Source organism: Alternaria metachromatica (assembly GCF_023757995.1).
Source record: "Alternaria metachromatica strain BMP 0045 chromosome Unknown scaffold_15, whole genome shotgun sequence".
In the NCBI taxonomy this organism is placed as follows: Eukaryota; Fungi; Ascomycota; class Dothideomycetes; order Pleosporales; family Pleosporaceae; genus Alternaria; species Alternaria metachromatica.
This window is the reverse complement of record NW_026055506.1, coordinates 203,844-227,007: the sequence shown is the minus strand read 5'-3', so window position 1 is coordinate 227,007 and position 23,164 is coordinate 203,844. Positions and strand designations below refer to the sequence as shown.

At 52.2% G+C, this 23,164-nt stretch overlaps 11 protein-coding genes across 11 annotated transcripts; 5 read left to right on the top strand and 6 right to left on the bottom strand.

The window, feature by feature from the left end:
- Window positions 1-388: 388 nt before the first annotated feature.
- On the top strand, window positions 389-1,588 carry J4E83_006625 (uncharacterized protein; the record flags this gene model as incomplete). The annotated part of the gene is made up of 1 exon (XM_049333536.1): window positions 389-1,588. The coding sequence occupies one exon, from the start codon at window positions 389-391 to the stop codon at window positions 1,586-1,588; it is 1,200 nt and encodes a 399-aa protein (XP_049187258.1).
- An 866-nt stretch (window positions 1,589-2,454) lies between these two features.
- Window positions 2,455-3,495, bottom strand: J4E83_006624 (uncharacterized protein; the record flags this gene model as incomplete). The annotated part of the gene is made up of 1 exon (XM_049333535.1): window positions 2,455-3,495. One exon carries the CDS (start codon window positions 3,493-3,495, stop codon window positions 2,455-2,457), a length of 1,041 nt encoding a protein of 346 aa, XP_049187257.1.
- Window positions 3,496-3,790: 295 nt separating this feature from the next.
- J4E83_006623 (uncharacterized protein) lies at window positions 3,791-5,651 on the top strand (the record flags this gene model as incomplete). Its single annotated transcript, XM_049333534.1, has 4 exons — window positions 3,791-3,877; window positions 3,934-4,006; window positions 4,055-4,098; window positions 4,149-5,651. The coding sequence occupies 4 exons, from the start codon at window positions 3,791-3,793 to the stop codon at window positions 5,649-5,651; spliced, it is 1,707 nt and encodes a 568-aa protein (XP_049187256.1).
- A 345-nt stretch (window positions 5,652-5,996) lies between these two features.
- J4E83_006622 (uncharacterized protein) lies at window positions 5,997-6,623 on the top strand (the record flags this gene model as incomplete). Its single annotated transcript, XM_049333533.1, has 2 exons — window positions 5,997-6,069; window positions 6,124-6,623. 2 exons carry the CDS (start codon window positions 5,997-5,999, stop codon window positions 6,621-6,623), a joined length of 573 nt encoding a protein of 190 aa, XP_049187255.1.
- Window positions 6,624-6,691: 68 nt separating this feature from the next.
- On the bottom strand, window positions 6,692-7,597 carry J4E83_006621 (uncharacterized protein; the record flags this gene model as incomplete). Its single annotated transcript, XM_049333532.1, has 1 exon — window positions 6,692-7,597. One exon carries the CDS (start codon window positions 7,595-7,597, stop codon window positions 6,692-6,694), a length of 906 nt encoding a protein of 301 aa, XP_049187254.1.
- Window positions 7,598-8,131: 534 nt separating this feature from the next.
- Window positions 8,132-9,976, bottom strand: J4E83_006620 (uncharacterized protein; the record flags this gene model as incomplete). Its single annotated transcript, XM_049333531.1, has 1 exon — window positions 8,132-9,976. The coding sequence occupies one exon, from the start codon at window positions 9,974-9,976 to the stop codon at window positions 8,132-8,134; it is 1,845 nt and encodes a 614-aa protein (XP_049187253.1).
- A 2,089-nt stretch (window positions 9,977-12,065) lies between these two features.
- J4E83_006619 (uncharacterized protein) lies at window positions 12,066-13,550 on the bottom strand (the record flags this gene model as incomplete). The annotated part of the gene is made up of 2 exons (XM_049333530.1): window positions 12,066-12,296; window positions 12,351-13,550. 2 exons carry the CDS (start codon window positions 13,548-13,550, stop codon window positions 12,066-12,068), a joined length of 1,431 nt encoding a protein of 476 aa, XP_049187252.1.
- Window positions 13,551-14,351: 801 nt separating this feature from the next.
- Window positions 14,352-15,563, bottom strand: J4E83_006618 (uncharacterized protein; the record flags this gene model as incomplete). The annotated part of the gene is made up of 3 exons (XM_049333529.1): window positions 14,352-14,647; window positions 14,705-14,936; window positions 14,997-15,563. The coding sequence occupies 3 exons, from the start codon at window positions 15,561-15,563 to the stop codon at window positions 14,352-14,354; spliced, it is 1,095 nt and encodes a 364-aa protein (XP_049187251.1).
- A 371-nt stretch (window positions 15,564-15,934) lies between these two features.
- J4E83_006617 (uncharacterized protein) lies at window positions 15,935-18,019 on the top strand (the record flags this gene model as incomplete). Its single annotated transcript, XM_049333528.1, has 5 exons — window positions 15,935-15,997; window positions 16,051-16,221; window positions 16,279-16,515; window positions 16,571-17,219; window positions 17,268-18,019. 5 exons carry the CDS (start codon window positions 15,935-15,937, stop codon window positions 18,017-18,019), a joined length of 1,872 nt encoding a protein of 623 aa, XP_049187250.1.
- A 1,782-nt stretch (window positions 18,020-19,801) lies between these two features.
- J4E83_006616 (uncharacterized protein) lies at window positions 19,802-20,285 on the top strand (the record flags this gene model as incomplete). Its single annotated transcript, XM_049333527.1, has 3 exons — window positions 19,802-19,922; window positions 19,975-20,064; window positions 20,140-20,285. 3 exons carry the CDS (start codon window positions 19,802-19,804, stop codon window positions 20,283-20,285), a joined length of 357 nt encoding a protein of 118 aa, XP_049187249.1.
- A 724-nt stretch (window positions 20,286-21,009) lies between these two features.
- Window positions 21,010-22,408, bottom strand: J4E83_006615 (uncharacterized protein; the record flags this gene model as incomplete). Its single annotated transcript, XM_049333526.1, has 3 exons — window positions 21,010-22,004; window positions 22,055-22,166; window positions 22,238-22,408. The coding sequence occupies 3 exons, from the start codon at window positions 22,406-22,408 to the stop codon at window positions 21,010-21,012; spliced, it is 1,278 nt and encodes a 425-aa protein (XP_049187248.1).
- Between the last annotated feature and the right edge of the window lie 756 nt (window positions 22,409-23,164).

Sequence of the window (23,164 nt, the reverse complement as noted above, 5' to 3'; positions counted from 1 at the left end):
TTGACACGCCCTAACACGAAAGGCGGTTTTAGATGGCGGACCATGGGCCCCGGCACGTCACGTGAGCAGTCGAGACAGCGCTGAGCCCAAACCGCCGGTCAACCCCATCATCTCCTTCACATCTTCGCACCCTCAGCCGCCCACAACCCTCCTGCGCATCCCGCCACGCCCACGCCCCGCCCCATCGCCCGCCGCCCATCGTCGCCAGCGCAGCCGTCCGCTCTCTTCGCATGCGCACCATCGAGTAGCGCGCCCACCTTGCTGCCGCGGTCGACCCGCGCGGAGGACGCCAAGCGCTTCAGTACGAGCCCTCCTCTCACCCACCGCTGCACGCTCCACGCACGCCGACGAGCTCTCCCCCCTCGCACCACCCCCGAAGACGGCCTCTATGTCGGATCACAGCGCGAAACGGCAACGTTTGGACTCGATAGGAAGATTCTCACCCGCCAGCCCGCCCTTTGACGTCGCTGCCAAGGCGAGCGGCCAGACGACAAAGACGCTCATTCACCCTCGAACGCCCACCTCGCCACCCTACTCGATGAATTCGCAATCCAATGGAGGCTTCCCCACGACAAACTCCGCCGTGTCGGACCGCTCACCGCAATCCTCCCTGCCCATGTCCAACTCGCTCTCCCAGTCGGCAACATCGGCATCCAACCAGCACCCCTTCCCGACCCCCGCGAGCACTGCCGGCTTCATGTCGAGCGCCAATATCGACAGCGATGGCGATGCGACGATGGAAGAGAGCGCAGACGATGACATGACGCGGTTGCGTCACCACAGGCTGTCCAACCACAACCGGCAAGCCGAATCGCCATACACCGAAGACGGCCGACTCAAGGCTGCCCAAGGCATTTGCGGCAGCCAATTGTTCAAACTCAACAGCGAGAAGATAGAGATAGCACGGCCACAACCCTCGCAAAATTTCATCTCACTCTACAGGCTCAACCCGCTCGCCAGCACTGTAGCCCGCAATGACCCGGTAACAGGCGAGAAGATTAACAAGCTTCGCAAGTCCTACGAGGGTCATATCAAGCAGATGCAGATCGCCGGCAAGCCAAAAGCGATTAAGATGGACGGCGTTTTCCGGGATCTGCTGCTAATGCCCGAAGAGATTTGGCAGTCGCAACATGTGCAGAACAGAGAGCCCGAGAAGCAGGGGCTGACAGCAGACGGCACAGCATTGAGTTCAAACCTCAGCAGACTTCTCGACGACGCCTTCGCAGGCACAGCTCCTGGACCTCTCCCCAACGCAGAAGCTGCCAAATACAAGGCCTATCTCGGCACAGACGATGCCGTAAAACCCAAACCACAGGAAATACCACCACAGCGAGCCACACCCTTCACATCCTCCGCACCAACACCGACCAACCATATGAACCGGGGTGCAGTAAGGCCAGAGCGATCAAGCTCAAAGCGCGGATACACCGATGCCGCATTCCAAGGCTACGGCGAGGGCTTCGGAGACGACTACGCAGACTCCACCGGAGGCGAAGACACACCAGGCGGCAACATGGCGAACAAGCGACGAAAGCTCCAATTTGAACGAACATCACACTCGGTCGAAGTAGGCGGCGCACGACGATAGCGACGTCAGATTTTCCTTTCACACATATCAACTTAGCAGCATCGGGGTTACGGATCTCTCTCCACAATCGGCGTTTAACGGAAAAATCGGTTCACGAAAGCAACGGCGACATTGAGCTCGACTGAACATGCTTCTCCACACCAACCCTCACTCTCACACACACCAAACTATTCTTTATTGGCATAATGCGCGGCAGGAGTGAAGCGAGCGAGCGATCGATCGAGCGAATTGGGATATGACGACCACGACATTCCTATACCTCTCCTATATATACGAGGAACCAGATTGGGGCGCCCAGGACGTTTTGAGTTTGTGTCTTTTTTTTCTGTGTGTGTCTGCGCGCGCGCGAGTTCTGTCTCTCGAAGAAAGAAAGGGGAGTTCTTTTTATTTTCCACTACAAATCTTTCCAAGTGTGCATATTTGGGCAGGCAGATCCCTCATGATACCCTTAGGATACCACGCAGCATATGTGGATACCTATATAAAACGAATCGAATCGTAAAGTATAAATCAAGGCTTGACTTTTGCGTGGTGAAGAGGAGTGAAATGAAGTTACTACTCACAGTCTGCCCTGAGGATAGAAGAAATGACCTCAATCGAACGTTCACTATTACAGAAAATATCCTGGAGGTTTGCCGCTACGGTACTTCGTGAGATCTCAACGATCATCATAACAAAGTCTCTAGAAAGCGAACAGTAGAGAAAGGTTACACGACTTCATACTCCATTGAACAACGAGGAGATCGGGCATATCGACTTCATTCGACACGCACACAAACAATGACAATGCCATACCTCAGCCTCGTACGTCGAATTCGTATATTCCGCGTCAATGACTATACAAATAATGTACACTGCTCTCGCAATCACTCTTTCTTCTCCTCTTCGGGACCCTTCTCCTTCTCCTCCATGTCCATTCTCCTTCCCTCGACAGTAAAGTACAGACTCTTGCTCGCGCCCTCCAGAGCACCAGTAAGACTTCCACCAACACCCTGCAGCATATGTACAAGCTGAGCGCGGAGGCCGTCGATACCTCCAGCAATGCCACCAACCCACTTCGTGCCGTCTACGTCGAAGACCTTGCCCTCTACCCTCGCACCCAAAAGCATCAGCTTCTGGAGACCAGCTTGGACGGCTGGTTCGTAATAGTCTGGGTTCGCTTTTCGGCTTGGAGCGGGGAAGCCAGGCTTCGAAGGCGAGAGGATAGATAGAACGGTCTTGAGGTATTGCGGCGCAACATCGGGGAACGCTACGACGGCAAGAGGCCCCGAGAGCAGAGGCTCCAATTCCAACTTCAACTTCCTGTTGTTCGCAATTTCGTATGCCCGTCTCGACAGACCGTGTGTGAAGCGCTCGTCTGCTGCGTCATTACTCGTGTTCGGTATCTGCGCGCTCGTCGGTGTCCGCGGGTCCGTAGGATGTTGCGCATGATCCATTGTCGAAGTTTCCGGGTTAAAGAACTCGACGACGCGCAGTGCGCTTGCGAAGATGTTCGTCTGGATGACCTGCATCTTAACCTCCTCTGCAAGCGTCTCTTGCCCGTTCTTCACTCTCTCGGCATCTAGCTTGCGGAGGGCAATGGCTAGCTCCCGCCTTATGCTCATCCATTCTACCGCTTTTACATTGTTGTGCTGGAATATCAGGATCAGAGGCGAGGATCGGAGCAGCGATTGGTATTGGCGGTGGAGTTGGGTTTTGCGGACCTCCGGCGGCTTGTGAGAGGGTGGTTGCGTGGGTGGGTATCGTAGTACTGGCGGTGCGGCTTTGTATGTCTGCTGGATTGGGGGCGCGGGGGTGGTCGCTGCTACTGTGGCGTAGGTCGCGATTGCGGGTAGAGAGATGGGGTGGGTTGGGTTCGAGGTGCAGGCGCGGAGGGCGCGTGGCCTGATACGTATCCGTGGAGGCATTCTGGATGTCGATTAGTACCTTCCCAAGATATACTGTCCCAGTATAGGAATCGCTATGCTTACGTGAGATGTGGTCGTGGAGCAATTGAGAGATGGGTTCGATCTCCAAATATTTCCATGCGCTTTGAGATTCGACGTGGTCTGTGCTCGTCATGTTGGAGGCGGATCTCCCGCTGTTGTGCACCACTTACGGAACATCCAACATTTCCACTCTTTCCTTTCCGTCTTAAAATATACAGTGTGACTCTGAGCTCTTTGTTTGAAGTTGATCGAACATCGTCATTGTGGTGCGCGCATGGCGGCGTATATTCGTAGAGCTGCATGGCAATCGCGAACCCAGCGAACACCAATACAAGGCTTTCGACATGCTAGATATATAGCTGTAAGCTGTCCCAATAAAGTTCGTGATTTAGATGGCAACGCTGATGATTGGCTTAGACCGACTCAAGAAATCGATTATCCAAATTCTGGGCACCAACCGGTGGTATATCACCCCAGGACGGCGAGCAAGGTGAGGATCATCGGAGCGACTAGCATACATTGACTAACGACTCTTCAGATGAGTCTCACTCTCTTCTCGTTAGAGGTGGCTTTCTCCGTCAGGTATACATCTACAACCTCTTGACTTTTAGCACTTGTCTCATCATGCGCAGGCACATTCGGGAGTCTTTCATCTTCTACCCCTAGGTTTACGCGTTCAGAATAAGCTTGAAGCGCTAATTGACAAGCACATGAGCTCGATTGGTGCTTCGAAACTTTCGCTCTCTTCCATCACCACGGAATCGTTATGGCGGCAGTCCGGTCGCTACTCCGCAAACTCTGAACTCCTGCGCATCAAAGACAGAAGAGAATCTGGCTTCTTACTATCGCCAACTCATGAGGAAGAGATCACCGCACTTGTAGCCAGTATGGTACATTCATATAAGGATCTGCCACAGAGGCTGTATCAGATCGGACGCAAATACCGCGACGAACGAAGACCAAGACAAGGGCTGTTACGAGCTAAGGAGTTCATGATGAAAGATCTATACACATTCGACCACTCAACAGAAGCCGCGCTCAAGACATACGAAGAAGTACGGGAAGCATACAACAATTTATTCAACGAGCTCAGACTGCCGTACCTAGTCGCCGATGCCGATTCTGGCAACATGGGAGGTAAACTGAGCCACGAGTATCATTTTGTTTCTCCCAAAGGCGAAGACAACGTATGGTCTTGCAACTCATGCGACTACGTCGCCAACGAGGAGCTTGTGGAAAAGAGCGGCCAAGCTGTAGCGTCATGTACTGACAGCTGGCTGGCGTACACAGGTATAAGCGTCGATAAAAAGACAAAGATCAACGTGTGGATACCGCGTCCATCCGAGAGTGAGACAGATGTAAGACAGAGACATGAGAATGTCAATCTTCACGCTGTCAAGAAAGCACTTCCAGAGGACATCGAGTTGGACACCGGCATCGAATCCTCATCACTCGCTTCTCTGCTCCGAAAGAAAACAGATACCATCGACCTCTTCGACCCCTCCCTTGCCTTCGATAAGAACGATAGGTCTCTCTCAAATCCTCTGTCTTCCAAACTAAATCTCACGCCCGTCGGAACTGGCGATCCATGTCCTCGCTGCTCGGACGGAAAACTCGACGTCCAGAAAGCCATCGAAGTAGGCCACACCTTCCACCTCGGCACCCGCTACAGCAAGCCCCTCAACGCGGTCGTCGCACTACCAGACCAGAACCTCTCCTCCCCAATACAAATGGGCTGCCACGGTATCGGCGTTTCGCGCATCATTGGAGCTGTCGCTTCACTTCTCTCAGACGCTCAAGGGCTGAACTGGCCAAGGGCGATAGCGCCCTATGAAGCCGTCATCCTCACATCTCCAAAGGTCGATGAGAGCGACGCGGCAGAAGTGTACGACGCGATCTATGGTGAAGGTCGGTATGGAGATGTGGATCTAGTGTTGGATGATCGAGTAGCAAAGAGCTTAGGTTGGAAATTGAAGGATGCAGAATTGATTGGATATCCTGTCGTCGTTGTGTTAGGCAGAGGCTGGACAGACAGGAGAGAATTAGAGGTGCAATGCCGGAGATTGGGGTTCAAGAAGGATGTTGGTTTGGGTGAACTCAGGCAAGAGGTCTTGGGATTGCTGGATCAGTTGTAGTATATCTGTACAAGTAGGGTTTCTCCGATTTCATGACAGGACAGCACGGAAAGACCGGATCGCCGCTCTACAAGAGCCCAGATGCAGATCATGTCAATGCTATAAATACTTGCCTCAGCTCATGCAGATCACAGGAAGATCTGGTTCGTTCTACTGTTGTTCCAGAATATGCAGCTAAGGCATGCTGATGCATCCAAAACACCGCGCTAGTACGTCAGCTCTGTACCCCAAGCGCGTACATCTACGCTTCATTAACATATCACTTCAGATAACTCCTACAGTATCCTGCGTACGACATTTTCTCTCCACCGCACGTCGAGCGCCATCTCATTGTAACCAACCGCGATGAACGAGTCTTCCATCCCCATCGTGCCCATCCTACAAGCGATCGCAACCATCGCGCCAGCCATATACACAGGTACATTGATGTCAAAACTATGCAAATAAGCCCGCTAATAGTCGAATCTGCCAGGCTTCACTTTCGCATACAGTCATGTCGTCATGCCACCCCTCATCACGCATGCCCCACCAAAACTCCTAGCAAAGCAATGGCTTCAAGCCTACCAATTCGCACCCATCTTTGTCGCACCTCTCATCTTATCCGGCGCTTCAACCAACATTCTCCTCGCCTACCTTTGCAATGATCAATCTTCTTCCGCAAGGCTCCTGTACGCTGTTGCAGGACTTGTAAATGCTAGTATCATCCCGTACACAGCCCTGTACATGGAGCCAGGAGTGAATGGCGCGGGAAAGTGGAAGGCTCAAGAGATATTGCGCGATGAGGGAGTTGTTTTGAAAGGTGTTGGGCAGGGTACAGATAAAGATACGGCAAGTGAGGCGGCGAAGAAGTGGGCTGAGAAAGTGGATATGAAGACTATTGCTGAGACGTGGGCGAGGACGAATGCGTGGCGTTATGTTATCACCGCGGTTGCTACTGTAATCAGTGCGACGGCTACGGTTATGCGGCGCTAGGATAACTCGTTTATGGTATCTTTCTCCAATTCACTCTATCAACTCCATTCTCCACCACAACCTCCGCATCAACAACCCCAAGCACTCACCCGATACTTCTCCACCGCCTCCAACGCCTCATCCTTCCTAAACCCCTCCCCCGGCCACCCAAACTTGCGATAAATCCTCTTGCATACCTTCACGTGCTCCTCGTCGTGCTCTTCCATCGAGGGATCCGCCGTTTCAGGCACCGGCCCATTATCCTCCACCTCAGGCACGCCCTCATAGAGTTCGCCTCTTACGGGTACGCAATCCAACCTCCGGAGCTTGTCCTTCATATCGTCGAAGAAGTCTTCTATCCATACGCCAGAGACGAGTTGGCAGCGAACTATGTCTTCGTGGATGATGCCTTTGTGTACGTCGAGGAGGAGGATCCGTCCGCCGGATTCGTAGCCCATGGATAGGAGGAGGATGTCTTTTATGTCGACGGAGTCGGGGTCGTCGCCGTAGTCTTCTTCTTCGTTGGAACTGTAACCTTCGTCATGCGGTGCGTTCTCGTCGTCGCTATTGATTTCTTCGTCTTCGCTGTCCTCTTCATCCTCGTTGGTGTTGTTCTGTTCATCGTCATTCATGTCGTTATTCTCCTCCTCCCCCTCTTCTTCTGCTTCCTCTTCTTCTCTTCTCCGCTCCTCCATCTCTTCTATACAAACTTTGAGCCCGTCTTCTCCATACGATACATCATATCTCTCAAAGTCCTCTTTCGTGTATGTGGAGTAATCTACCACGTCGCTCTTGTAGTGAATGTTCGTGATCATCTCGCCGGCCTCAGCCTCATCAATGTATGATAAATGCTTCATGACCTCAATGACAACATGCGATTTGTCCAGACACTTTGTCGCCTCCGCAGTAATGTTTGGCCAGCCACCTGGAGGCGGGCGTTTCAATGCTGAAGATGGTATGTAGAGAGTGGTCAAAAAGGTGTAATAGTCGTTCATTATGGCGGCTAATTGGGCCGGTGGAAGTCGTGGGCGCTTGTGGGATGCCATGTTGAAATCGCGTTATACCAACTTCTTGCGTTGAGGATTAAAGCGAGGAATATGCCACTTTAGTAGACATCTCGCTGTGCCGCTGGTAGAGAAGAGGTTAGCACATTCGAGGTTGCCGCCTAATGCACAGACGCGATGCCAACTTAACCGACGACAACAACTCGTATTGATACTTGGCGACATGTTCAGTAGCTCACTAATCGTTAATTTCCTGTGAAATTGGTCAAGATAGATGCCTTTGCCAGGCTGCAAGACCTCAAAAGCAGACGTCAATGGCTCTGGAAGCGGGTAAATGCAGATTCGCATTCTGTATCTCGATATTGCGACATATATGTTACACGTACTCTTCTAGACATAGATATACAGCTGTAAAGGCATCTCTCGCTGAGCTATTATACATTCGGACTATATTGTACACATGCATCGACGCATATACGGTAATAGACAAGCAGCTGGCGTACCTGTAGCCAGGAGCAAAAGCAATCATGAATGTTGTGATCGACGACGCGTGGCTCGGTTGGGACGTTTTTGTTTTGTTATCCTTGCAGATGGGGCGGAAGATTCTCCTTGCTCCTTAGAAGAGTCAGAAGACTGCATCTCAGATTCCTCATGAGGTTCCGGTTGAGGGGCGTCGGACGCTTCTGAATCATTTTGCGTGATGGTAGACATGAATCTGTCCGTGTCCGATTCGAAAAATTCGTTTGGAGCAGATGGCTTCTCCGCCTGGCCATCCGCAGCAGAACGGCGTGCACGAGTTGTGCGTCCGCTGTGCTGCTCTGATGTTGACGCATCTGCGGTATCGGCCGTTTGCCATACGGTGTTATGCGAGTTGAGAATATCTCTTTCTAGTGATTCAACATCCTTGGTGCGCACTTGTATGTTCTTGTCATCTTCCATCTCCGTGGTGGCTGCGTCTGCAAGATGGGATTCCTTCGGCGAGTCTGAGCGTCTTTGGGCTGGCTTATCGTTGTTCATACCAGTCTCTAGTAGAGGCTCTGCTTTCTCTTGTACAGTGCCTACTATCTCCAGTGCAGGATCTGTCTCTTGTGGTGTAGGATTTGCTTTCGTTGCCGTCGCAGCTTTCGGCTCTGGTGAAACACTCACCGGTGCCTGTGTTGTCTCTCGACTAGGTTTGATTGGAACCTTTGAATTGGTCTTGCGATATGTCTTCTCCTGTTTTTCTCCCCAGCTGTGGCCTCGAAGCCTTGCTGACAGGCGGAGAAGCCTAATCGTTTCTTTCGTTTCGTTTTTTACTAAACCAGCATTTACCTGGTACCGTACCATTCGCTTCAACCTATGCGCAAACGTTCCCTCAAAGTCTCTCTCCTCGCTAATTCTGATGCTGTCGGCGCATTTTCGTACCGCAATGTCCCATGATATTCTCAGGATGCGTTTCTCACTGCTTTTCAAGCCCTCAGATGATTCTATTTCTGCTGGAAACTTCATCGATGCGACAAACTCATCTGCTTCTTCCTCTGGCGATAGTTTGGTGCCTCGGGTGACTACCTTGTCCTGGTTCTCGACGTGAGATGTTGGCAAATCTTGGCGTTTAGAGACTGTTTTCTTGTCATCGTGTTCCAAGACATCATTTGATAGGTAGCCTTCTTTCGATAGCTTGTTGGCAGCTACGACCGCGCGTCGTTGCAGTTTTGAATCTGATCCCTGATTGGAATTCTTCGATGGTGCTTTTTCCTTCGAGGCTGAACTTTGGCGTTGCGCGTCTTGTCTACCAAGTCGGCCCAGATCCTTTGCGTCACTCGGGTGACCATTCGTGCGATATTCGATCACGGAATCGGCTAGATTTTTCGAGGCCTCCGCATGTGTGAGCGCAACGCTGCTCTTCTTCTTAGTTTGAGGCTGAACTGTTCCCGAGTGTCCATCGTGTATTTGACTTTTGGTGGACACATTGTCTTCTTGTGCCTCCTCTCTAGGCTGATCTGCCACCTGTTTTTCCGCCAGTTTTGCTGCTTCTTTCGCTGCCAGTGCTGCATCATGCTCCAGCTGGGCTTTTTTAGTGTACGCAGCTTGGTTCCTCATATAATCAGAGTACTGCAGCGCCGCAAGCCTTTTATTGTCCAGACGATCCTGGGCCGTAATCTGCTCTTCTAATCCCTTGTGACGATCGAGCTTGATTCCGGTGATAACTTCCTTGACGGTTTCGATGTTGTTCCCAGAGTCCAAGTAGATAGCACCAAGAACAGCTTCGAAGGCCTCGGCAACATGATTAAATGTGTAGGGGTGCCGATCGTGAAGAAGCAGATTGTCGTTTATACCGAGCGCGTATCCTTTCTTACCCAAACCAACTCTGCTTTCTATATCCGGCTGCATCGAAGTGTATTCCGCTATTCGCTGTATTAGCTTAAGCACCAGAGCTATATGCAGTACATACCATTGGTATTTCCTGTCTTGAACCAAACATCGCATAGAGCTAAGGAGATAACTCGATCACCTAGCAATGCCAGGCGGTTGTTTTTGTCTATGTGATGAATGACCCCATTGAAATAAAGCGGTGTAGTCGCCGAAGTGGTCTTGAGCGCTTCGATGCAGATCATCTTGTCTTTGAACTTGTAGCCCATGATCCCTTCAATACGGCCCACTCTCGCTGCAGCGTCAAGCAGATCATGATAGGCGTACGGTGGGGGCATATGCCAATGCAACCGCTGGGCCTCAAGCGCCAGGTAAACTTGATCTCTCCGATCAAAAAGGTCGGGTATACGAGCTTTTCGACCAAAATGTTCAGCTAGCGGGCTGCGTCCCCCCGATAAAGACCTTCCAATTTTCTGCATGTTTTCTGGCCGACGATCGTAGCCTAAGAAAACCCTCAGATGGTTTGTGAATGTGTCGGGGCGGCCAAAGAGCTTTAGAGTTAGATGACGACGAAAACGCCTCAATCCCAGGAAAGGTTTCCGCGGCATCATGACAGAAGCACGCAGCCTATACTACGGAACGACTGTAGTATGTCAGCAAAGTGCCCTGTTGGGTACGCGACATCCTGATTGGACTACAGGACACGCGCCACATGGTGCGTACCAGCGCGACGTCAACATATAAACGAACGGCCCATGACCAATTGCCTGGAATTGGGAGTTTGGGGAGAGATACGCTCAATGTAGGTGAGCTACGCACTTGATTCTGATGATACCGATGGAAGGAGTAGTGGAAATTATGCAAGGGTCCATCGGCTGGGGACGAAAATCTTTAGTGCATCGACCGCACAGACAAGCCTTGCCACCTCGACAAGTCACAAATCCCTTAGGCAGCAACGGATTTCCATCAACAACTCTTGTAATTGCAGCAGAAAGCGTCGATCGCAAACGAAGCCCCGACAAATAGAACACGTGAATTGTAACATTGTAGGCAGTCGCATAGTCGATGTAGAGGTGGCTACTTTCAGCGTCCCGATGCACCGACGCCACCGTTCACCAAAGCAGGACTATCCAAACTGTCATGCGAATAACTCTTTTCAGAAGAAGTAGAGACGCGCCTTTTGTTGATCAACGTAACTAAGTTCTCGGAAAATCCTCGCTGGAGCCATGTAGGAGCCAGCCTCCGTCTCATTCGCGCACAGCCAGCAATCACGACAGCGAAAGGATTGTCAGACCCAACTCAACACAACTCAACGTCTGCTCCGCCAATCTACCTATCCCGAAAAGTCCAGAAGAGCGCAGCTGTAACGACGATGGCTACAGACACGCTCAATGCCCTAACGTTCGTCATGTCAGAACGGGCTGGAATAGACGCAGTAGTAGTAGTAAAGTTCGCCACAGCGCGCAATGCTTCAGAATGACTGTTACAGCGGATCCTACTCTTCAATTCCTTTTCTCGATCGAGTCTTTCACGGCGGTAACATCGATGGGGTACGACAGGCTTCTTAGGTACGCCGTCGCCAACACGCATCGTGAAGCGGGTGTGTCCTTTGGGCATTGCTGACTGTTGAGTAGTCACCACTTCTGCAACGAGAGCGGCTGCCGATGTCTTAAGTTGAAGGGAATTGGTTAGAGAATGCAGTAGATATAACGTAGGAGATATTTTGGAGTTGAGGTGACGAGAGGAAAATAGATCGACGACGTAGCCCATAATATGTATTGAAGGTTAGTTCATGTCCTTCGTTGCGCATGAGACAACCGGTCACAACTGCGCTATGTTAGGTTACACATGTAGTATAGCCTAGTTCTACAGTCATGTATCTGTACAATATCAAGCATTAGCGCAGACAAGTTCGACCAAAGACAGCTGTCAAGTCGGGAATTATCCATGTCATCGCACACGATTACCATACTAATCGCGACATCGCCGCACAGAATTTGGAAAGAATTGTTATGAGAAGAAGATTTATTCCGAGCCTAAGCCTCCAGGCCAGGCAGAACCATATCACCAAGCCACACCCCTCTATCTAAAACAGCACCCTCTTCTCCACCTACTTCTTCGCCGGCCGTACACTCTGCGGATTGTGAAACACATCCAACGGATCAACCTCCGCCTTAATCCGCTCCAACCTCTCAACATTACCACCCCAATACAGACTCGCGCTGTTCTCGCCGAGAGCAGGATCAACATATCCGGCATACGCTCCTTGGTTGTGGTCGGGCAGCGCATCGAGAACCACGTTGTTCAAGCCGTTGAGGAAATTGCGGGTTTTGTCGTTGACCTGATATATCATTAGTACGCTTGCCGGTTTGTTTCAAAGATGGTAATGACTGACCTTGCCAAAGAGATTAACAGCATAAGCCTGATGGTAGAACAGCGCGTCACGATGACCGTAGGCTGTAGCATCAGGCGCGACGTCGTTGATAGCGCCGCCCTCAAGGTCCCAGATGATGAACCACAGTGCACCGCCTTTGTCTGCTTCGTCGATGTACTTGAACAACTTGTCGATGGTCTCGTCGGGTATGATATCTTTTTCGGTGTACGAAAGGGATTTCGCGTAGAAGTTGGATGGTATTCCGCCAACAATCTCTAAAGCGATGTCTTCGCTCCAGTGGCCTACTACACCCAGCCAGTCTTTTAGTTCTATCGATTCCAGAGCCGAACCGGTTGGGAGACGAGATGTGATGTTCAGACTGTCGAATTCGGCTTGGCTGCCGAAGAAGGTGCCTGTGATGATGGCGCCGAGCTGTTCGGTGAGGATGTACTGGCTCGCGAACTTCCTGGAAAGGGCCGGGTCCGATATGAGCTTCTGCCATTGCTTGAACGCTTCAGCCTTTGATGCAGACGAGCCGCCGTGGAAGTTGTAAGAGTAGAGGACTGCTTCGCCGGGCTCGGCCTGCGTGCGCATCTTGAACTCTGTGACTATGCCGAAACCGGCTGCAGCGCCTTTTGTCGCGAAAAAGATATCTTGGTTTTGCTTCTCGGAAGCACGCACTACTGTCGAATTCGCCAAGACTACTTCCACCTCTTCTACGTGATCGAGAGTGGAGCCCCACATGCGTGAAGTCGGTCCCAGGCCACCTATCGTTGCATGGCCTCCGATTCCGACTTGTGGACATGTTCCATGGGCTATGGCGCGTTTACCGTTGTCGTGGAGTCGCTCAGTGACGTCGCGAAGGAGCGTACCGCCACCGATTGTGGCCTGCCAGGTAGACTTGTCCATGGAGAATTGCTGGAAGTTCTTCATGTCGACTACAATGGTGTTGTCTTGACCTCCGATACCGTAGTTGGCGTATGAATGTCCACCACATCGTGGCTGAACTTTGAGGCTATTGTCGACTGCGCATTTTACAATCGCGGAGACCTCGTCGGCCGTCTTGGGGTAGGTAACCGCCGCTGGTGTCACCGGAACACCGAGGTTGTAGGGCTTGACGTGTGAGATCTGGTAGAGTGGTGTGTTCTTGAAGGCGACATGATCCTTTCCGATAGCTTGCTCCAGACACTGCTGGACGGCGGAACTTTGTTGGTTTCCCATCGTTCAGTGAGAGGCGCTCTGGTCAGAGGAGCTGCTGCTGGCAGAACTGGACTCCGGTTCGAATGTTAACAAAGCGAGTGTTTGCCAGGTGAGCACTTGTACATAAATGTGAATGAGTTAAGCCACCACTCTCACCTGCTCCTTAGCTAGGCCGCTAACGGAACCTTACGAAATGAAAATAATGAATGAAGCGAGAGTCGGTCGAAAATGAAATTTCTTAGACAGATGGCCAAGTGCCTAGATATTTCAAGAGAACTGCTGACATAGAGTGTGGATCACACGTGCTCATCGTTGCGCTGCTATCGTGCAAACACCCGCCCGAATCACCGAAATTGGCAAATAGGCCCGGTTGTCAAACCCCTGCTTTACTGAAAATGTGTGACCGGCGGCTTCATCCGTGCTATAATGATCACCAGTATGATCGTAATTTGTCTACGAATACTGGAGACCAGGGTTAGGTAAGGCCGTTGCGGGGGTTGAATGGCCAGCCTTACCATAGGCGTCTAACGATAACTGGGAAGGCGTAACGGTGCCAAGAAAACGTTGCATGCCCCAGCTTCAGCCTGTAGCGCGGACAAGACATGAGAGCGAATCCAGCGGTTGGTGTTGTGCCGTTATGCGACAACTGAGATGTGCGTTGTCTCTGGAAGTTGCGCAAACTTGGAAGTGGCGAATGCTCGAAGCGACCCCACCGCCTTTGACCTGTCCACGAAGTGACCAACTACTAATTCTCACCGATCAGGAAGCGATAGGGCGCCCAAAGTTATGTTTCGGTTTCAGGTGCACCGCTGTTCTTGGCTCTCAATACCATATGCTTCTCGTCCGATGGTGTGGTATGACGTCTGCCTCCTCCTTCTCCTTTTCCTTCGCAAGATCATACAGGAAGAAGTCGATGAGGATAGCGTTGACCTTGGCGTCCGGTTTCAGCTTCAGAATCTCCTTGCGGAGAAGCTCTACAGCCCAGATACTACAACCTCGGATCTGCATCTCCCAGGAGTGGCCAGACTCGATGGTTTCAAGGCGGCGTACCTTGTTCTCGAGAGGCGGGCAGTACCAGACTATGCCTAGTGAGTGTAGCATTTGAGGAATGCGGTAATCTGCAGATGCATCAGTCAGCTGGAATATAAATTGTGCCAGAGGCAGAGATGTCTTACCTGCAAACATTGTGATCTTGTCAATGTCGTTGAACTCGCCATATCCCTCGCCATCGAACGCAGCCCACAGATCTGCAACGAAGATTTGGGCTCGCTTCAAGAAGCGCACCTTCTTGTTCTCGAACCTGCCTTCATCTCTGAAACAGTTGAACTTTTCGGCGAGTAGATTCACAAGGCCGGCAGCGGAGTTGTTCGCGTCTTCAATAAGTGTGACGACACTACCGTCAAATTCCTGCAACGTCAGTGATAAGTCAACTTGCTCTTCTGTGTTGGTGGTTCATCACAAACACACCTCCTCTAGGATTTGGCCTGCTTCTCTTAAACATCGCATCCTTTGCTCGAACATGGGAATCTCCTCGTCGGTACCAGAAGAGAATACAGTCCGCAGTACTTCATCCGAACACAGTTCTTCATCGACCCAGAATTCCGGGCTAGTGATGGGTATGTCTTGCTCCAACGCTCTTTGTAAAATGGCAACCAGACTCCAGTAGCCAGTCCATCTCTTTCCCTTGTAGACTACTGCGAAGCGCTCCTCGTCGCTCTTCTCGCTCCAGAAGCTGAAGTTGAGCAGATCCATCGTGAAGATGAAATTGACAGTGCTCTCGTCTTTTGCTTTGGGGTGCAGCTCATGCTCTGACCATGTTTTGGTGGAATACTCGCGCTTCTCCATCTCGTCAAGAACAAGTTGGGCAGCGACCTTGGTTGAGCGCATATCGAGAGCAACGTCCATGCTGTTATCGCAGATGAACTGGGCATTCTCCAAAACTTTTGTTTCTGGCGGACCTTCCTCTTTGGCACCACCACCCCAGTGCTTCCGCATGAGGTCTAGCAGCTCATGGTCAACTTCGTCGTCGGACATGATGATGGATGACTGTGTGCGCTAGCTCCGGTTCCGGTAGTCGTGATGAATGGGACTTCTGCGGCGGCTCGTATATGTCGTTAGTAAGCTCCACCGGGCTCCCAAGCAAGTTTTTTGTCGTAGCGAGCAGCAGCCAGAGTGTGTCCCGGCAGTTCAGAGGCCCACGATCCACTCATAGGGCGCTCGTTTAGGTGCCAAGCTTCGGAGGCTGAACGCGAGCGGCGCAGGCCCAGTGGAGCGGCGCTACCAGCTGCACTGACGTCTCTCACCTGTCGCCTTCACCTGAGACGGGCACCTCGCCAACTTTCGCATGTCGTAGCCTCGCCCGCACCACAACCTCGCTCGCGCCTACTCCCACCCCCGAACCCGCAATGGCACGCGACAAGTTTGCTCGGCAGAGCCTCGGTGGCACGCTCCATCAGCGCATCAAAGAGGTAGCTGCAACCACGCGCAAACATGGCACAGGGCAGTCGCTAATGCGCTTTAGTCACGCGTCTTGATGGTAGGAGCTGGCGGCATTGGCTGCGAACTCCTCAAGAACCTCGTCCTCACCGGCTTCGGCGAGATCCACATCGTAGATCTCGACACCATCGATCTCAGCAACCTCAACCGCCAGTTCCTGTTCCGCAATGAGCATATCAAGAAGTCCAAAGCACTGGTACGGCAGGATCTACCTCCCCAAATAGGTGAGAGACCTTGCGCTGACAGCTCATAGGTTGCGAAAGAGTCGGCCGGCAAGTTCAATCCCGACGTCAGCATCGTTGCGTACCACGATAACATCAAGGATGGCCAGTTCAACGTCGCGTGGTTCCAGAGCTTCGGCCTCGTCTTCAATGCGCTGGACAATCTCGATGCGCGGCGACATGTCAACAGGATGTGCCTTGCCGCCAATGTGCCGTTGATCGAGAGTGGCACGACCGGCTTCAATGGACAGGTCCAGGTTATCAAGAGGGTGCGCGACCTCAATGCGACTACGTTACTGAACGATTGTGCTAATTGTATTATAGGGCGAAACCGAATGCTACGACTGCACGCCAAAAGCCGCGCCCAAGTCCTTCCCCGTATGCACCATCCGAAGCACACCCTCGCAACCCATCCACTGCATAGTATGGGGCAAGTCGTATCTGTTCGCCGAAATCTTTGGCACCTCGGAAGACGAAGCGCCCGAACTCGATCACAGCGAAGATGCCGACAACGCAAGCGAAGTCGCAAATCTGCAAAAGGAGGCACAAGCGCTGAAGCGCATTCGCGACTCCATGGGTTCCCAAGACTTCCCACGACTGGTGTTCGACAAGGTGTTCAAAGAGGACATTGAGCGGTTACGGAGCATGGAAGACATGTGGAAGACCAAACGGGCGCCAGAGGCGTTGGACTACGACGCGCTTATGCAAGAATCACTGGGTGTGGGCACGGGAATCGCGCAGCAAGACCAAGTCACATGGAATGTAGCCGAGAACTTCGCCGTCTTCGTCGACAGTATCAAGCGACTCAGCACCCGCCTAGAAGAGACGCGCGCAAATGCCGACGTTGGCAATGCGGCACCTATTCTCAGCTTCGACAAGGACGATGTAGATACGCTCGACTTTGTCGTTGCGAGTGCCAATCTGCGCTCACACATCTTCGGCATCGAGATGCGGTCAAAGTTTGACATCAAGCGTAAGGAAGCGCCTACACATGGATGGAATAGTTGCTAACAGGTTACAGAAATGGCTGGCAACATCATCCCTGCCATTGCGACAACAAACGCCATGACTGCCAGTCTCTGCGTCTTACAAGCCTTCAAGGTTATGCGCGACCAGCTCGACAAGGCCAAGATGGTCTTCCTCACCCGCAGCACCGAGCGCGTTATTTCAAGCGAATCACTCCGACCACCGAACCCCCACTGTGCGACGTGTGGTGTATGCTATGCCACCCTGCACGTCGATACACCGCGCGCGAAGCTAAGCGATCTGATCAACATGGTCCTAAAGGAGAAGCTCGGCTACGGAGAAGAGTTCAGCGTCAAGCGCGACTCAGACATACTTTATGACATGGACGAAGACATTCATCTCGAGAAGACATTTGAGGAACTCAACTTGAAGAATGACACCTTCCTCACGGTTTCTGACGACTCGGAAGAAGACCCAAAAGTTGATCTAGTGCTCTGCATCATACACACAGAGTTCACCGAGAACGCGAATCCGCTCAGGTTACCCGATGAGATCAAGATTCCGACCAAACCCAAGGCACCTGCGCCAGAGACCAACGGTCATGCGACTGTCAATGGCACCGTTACCAATGGTGTTACAAACGGAAGCACGAACGGTGCTGCGAAGCGCACAGCCAGCCAAGCAGGCCTGGAGGACGACTTCGTCCGAAAGAAGGGCAAGGTCATGGAGGAGTCGCAGAAGAAAGACGACGGCCACATAACCATTGAGGACGACAAGGACGGAGCGATTGTCATTGATGACGACTGAATAAACCTTCAACAAAAGTTGGGTTGCTGCCCACATCTTGGCGCATCGTCCTCACTTGGACCTCATGATCGTTTTGGCTGTCTACAGACGATTATTGGAGTATTCGACATACTTCATTCTTCTCGTCTCGCTATTGGATCATCAGCCCTCATTCGTCTTTGACAGCCATTCTACTCATCCCACTACGAACATCAGTCCAGCGAACTGCGCGTCACCGAAGCGCAAGCGGCATCTAGATTTTCTTTTTCTCTTGTACTATACACCAATCAGTCGCATGGAAACGTTTGGCATGGGCGTCTTTTGGGAGGACTCACTGGGTATATACCTCGGTCTGGATCATCTGGTGGAAGGAAACACATCTGGAGAACGCCACTGGGCCGTCTTGCAAGGCCGGAATGGCAGTTGAATGTAAAAGACATCAACCAGCGTAGTAAAGTTAATGGAATCAGACGGCAGATAAGCCGCCATCCAAGTTCAACACACAATTATGTGCATATCGGTTTTCTGCGAGGAACAATGCTGCGTGCGCGATTTCGGAGGGTCTGCCGAAACGATTCAACGGGATGCGTTGCTGAAGCTCAGTGGCATTCAGGTCTGGCCGTGGTTAGAGCACGCCTTAACAAACAACACCGTGGCATGCGTACCTTTTGTCATGTCTGTTTCCACGTATCCAGGTACAATAGCATTGACCCGCACTTTGTGACTCGCATACTCTGTAGCCAAAGCGCGAGTAAACCCCAAAACACCCGCTTTCGACGCCGCATACGCAACGGCTCCGTAGCCGCCTTGCAATCCCAGTAGCGAACTGACGTTGATGATGACAGGATCCTCATTTTCAGCTTGACTCCTACCTCTCAGATACCCATTCCTACCACCCGCGTAAGCAAATCAGTAAACTGCACATAACACAGAGCCTCACATAACAAGGGTAAAACACGTTTGGATGTACATACCGTAACAAAAACTTCGTCCCCAGCATCATAGAAGTAAGATTCGTCCGAATAATACTTTCCAGATCCTCTTCATTCAATCCCGAGAAGAGCTTCGCCTGCGTGACACCCGCACAATTCACAACCACATCGATGCGCGAAGGATGTGTCGGAAACGCAGTCCGCTCTGGCTTGGGTAGTTGAGCGATGAAAGGGCGCGAGGGGTGTAGGTGCCAGAAATTGGAACCTAGGGATATGTCGCCTGCGATGTAGCCGTGTTGGTATGATACTGGTTCTACAGGGTCATGTGTCTCGGGATTTGAAGGTGTTTCTGGTGATGAGGTGGATGGGAGGGGTGTTAGACTTGCTATGGCGGCTCTTAGGTCGGGTTCTGAGCGCGAGATTAGGGTGCAGCGGTATGCGTTTTTGGAGAAGAGTTGTGCGATTGCGAGGCCAATGCCTCGGCTGCCGCCTGTGATGAGGACGTGTCGTGGGCGGTGCGCCATGGTCATGAATTGGGCACTTTGCGTTTGTGGAATCCGGTCAATCCGTCTGTGGGGAGGGAATTGCCGTTGGGTTTGAATCTTTGTTCAATTGGTCTTCGTAGTGGCTCTCTTTCACAAGAAATTGAAAAGGTATAATCTAATGTAGATGGGTGATGTAAGCCATCCACTCCCCATCTCGACGTTCGCCCACGCGAGAAAACGTGACAGCGCGCGCTGTCCTCCGCAACTTCCCCGCGATATCCACCGTCTCTCACACAACATCCCACTCGACGCCGCTATATCCAACCACCCCGCGTTCAGACCACACTCAGAAGCTATCAGACTTATATTTCATACCGCGCATCACAATGGCAGACGACAAGCCTACCGAATACGTCACCCTCGTCTCAAACGACGGCTTCGAGTTCAAGATCCTCCGCTCGGCAGCATGCATAGCAGGAACGATCAAGAAAGCACTGGATCCACTTTGTGAGTCGCTCTTTCCGGATACAGTCGTATGACCCGGCTAACGTATCAATAGCTGGCTTCCGGGAAAACGCACAGAATCGCGTTGACTTGCCTACGATCAAGTACGTCTACTCAGACCATGCCTTCCTCGCATTCTCGCTCCGTACCGCCACATATCCACCAGAAGACATATAATCAGATCATAAACTAATGGAGGTGCTTAGTGGTGTGGTGCTAGAGAAGGTCTGCGAGTACCTCTACTACAACCAGAAGCACGCGGAAAGTAAAGACGTGTCGGATATGGATATCCCGCCTGAGCTTTGTTTAGAGTTGTTGATTGCGGCGGATTATCTTGATGGTATGTCTGCAGATTTTGAAATGTGAGAAAAGGGATTGTGCTAACATGTTTAGTGTGAGATTATGATTGAATATCCGAGATACGCTTCTATTTCCACATACCCAGCGCCCAATTCAGGCGAAAATGAGAGGAGAAGATTAAGGGGCAGGGTTCCATATGTCGGCTTGAGAGTCGTGGTGAGAGGATGATCAGAGATGGGCCTGAGAGCAGTCGGGAGGTCTCATGCACAGGACACTACAGGAAGCGGAGAAGTCGAGCACAAGGGCTTTCCAAGTGACCTGCACCCCGGACGCACGGAAGGCAACATCTTGTCTAGCTGTTGATCTGCTTCTTTAATCCTCAACGATGTGCTACCAGGTCTCAAGTAGATGAAAGCATTCGAGTGCTGTCTAAGATTAGGAGATCAGGGCTTTGCAGCCACCTCAAAATGAAGAAATACTGGACAGATCTGGAGACTTCATTAAGATAAAAACATGCAAAGTAGGTGACCCTAACGTCGATGTAGGCCCTGGGGTTTCGAGTTGGTAACAGTCCCATAACGAACGTGTTCTAAGTTGGTATTAAACGTACTAAGCGTGTTAAAAAAAACGGCGAACAAGGTGAGTGCTCTAGCTGATAGCGAACAAGAAAAAAAGGCGCCCGCCCCTATTGAACAATAAGGAAACCGCATGTTGAATGTTCAGCCGAACCAGCTTTCTCCACTCTTCCAAACTCCTAGGCATACCCATGGCGGCGACGTCATACCGTCTCCTACTCTTCTGATGCCCAAATCTTCTCCCTCAGCACCATCCGCTCGTTCTCCGTCTCGACCCCGCCATCAAGCGTCTTCTTCCATGCAAAGTATTCGCCCAACCGTATCTCAGCGTAACTCGCATAGTCGAACTCGATGAGCGAAATCTGCGCCTGGATCAACGCCCAGATGCCCCAATAAAACCCCGGAACGCCACGGAAGCGATCGACCTGCTCAAACAGCATCTCGAGCTCCTCCTCCTTGTAACTTTTATTCTGGTGCGCGTTGAAGCTGCGGAGGTATTCGCGGAGAAAAGCGCGGCGAGTGGTGCGTGTGGGCATGGCGTTGTAATCGCAGTCGAAACCGCCCCATTCGGCGAAGTGGTTTGCAATGTCAAAGGAAGCAGGAGCGGGAGTCGCGTACTCGTAGTCGATAAACGACACGCATGCAGCCGCTGTGTCGGGCGAGTCGGACCCGCTCGACGCACTAGAACGGCGCGAGGCAGAGGCAGAGGACGGCGTAGGCTCGAGAATCACGTTGCCGGAGAGGAGGTCGCAATGGGCGAAGACAAACGGATTCGAGCCGCCTACACCGGGCGTGTCACCCAATAACGCTACTAGGCTTTCGAGTTCCTGCATGAGCTCATCGCGCCGCTCGGCCTGCGCCGTTGTGTCGGTCGGCAGCGCGAGAATCCACTTCTGCATTGTTGTCCACACATTCGGGATGGGCTTGCCTGGCGTGAGGGTCGCCATGGCGGCTAGAGACGCACGCTTGTTGTTGTGAGATGTGAGTTGTGCGGGCGCGGGACATGTGCTGCTAATGCTCGATATAGGTAATGTGGCATGCCATTCTCCCAGCCTCTGTGCTACTCCTCGCCATACGTCTGGCCGTCGCAAATCTTCAGGCGTGCATACGTCGCCTGGAATGTACTTGTATAGGAGACCATTTTCAAACCGCGCGTACAGAGAGGGTGCGAGATTGTGGCGTGCGAGCAGCGAGTGGGAGCGGGTTTCCTCTAGTTTTCTTGTTTAGTCTCGGTCGTGGCGGCGGTGCATGGTCACGTACTCTCGCGGTCTATGAGGACGTCTGTTCCCTTTCCGTATGCTCGCAGCAGAATCGCGTCGTCGTCGACCTCGGTCTTGGAGAGGCCGGGCAGGTTGTTCACCGCTTTCAGAAGCTATCCGTCGTCTTAGCCATGCGTGGAGAAAGGGGGCCGTGGCCAGTGCATGGCTGCGAGCATATGCATACCGTGTTCGTGATGCCATCGGTAAACCGCACAAACTCAATTGTGTCCTTGGTTTCCTCCCATTCTGGCCGCAGCGCAAGTATGAGGTTGAGGGCCGACTTCTCCGAGTCCGAGTTGTCGTAGTACTGCGGTATGTTCCGGAGTGAGTCGTATGGTGATTGTGCTTTACTCATAATGATGTTGAACTATGCCATGGTTAGTCTCATGGTGCAGTGTGGTGCTGGCTGGGCGGTGGGAGAGTCGAGAGGACATGGATGGTGGCTTCCGCGCATGTGAAAGGGTAAATTCTGAACAACCACACCCGCAGTCGGAGGGGGCCATGACGTACCAATTGGGGATAGCAATGGCTGCGCGCAAAAGAAAAAGGAAGATACCTGCGGCTCTGGGCGGTCGGGATGTCTTGTATGGAGGGAGGGTTGGACTGAGCATGTGCCGCGATTCGATCGCCTACCCACGGGGGTCGCGTGGGCCCTTTTCTCAAGGGCTCTTCCCCTGTTCTAGCCCCGCAAAACCACACCGTCTGAGTACCCTGCCCTTGCACGACTGCTCGCCTCAGCCACACGCCACATGACGTCCCTCGGCCTGTATCCATCAATGCAATGCACCCAACGCGCGGTCCAACCCAAGCTTGATCCTGTCCCTCGTTGTTACACACGGCGATGCAGCCTGCTCACCACTGCCGTCTGCCTAGGCGGATAGCCGGCTCGGTATGTGCGACTTGTGGCTGTCTATGCACATCGACGTCGCTGCGGGGCTTCGACTCTCGCTATTCAAGCTATAGGTGCGCTTCATGCCGCCGATTGGGTGTCGGCAAACCACCTGCTTGATGGAGCATTGCCACAGGTCGATGTACACGTTGGCTCCATGACGCTCAAGTGAAGCCTCCAGTCGCTGCAAACAATCATATAGTACATTGCTAATCTCCCCAC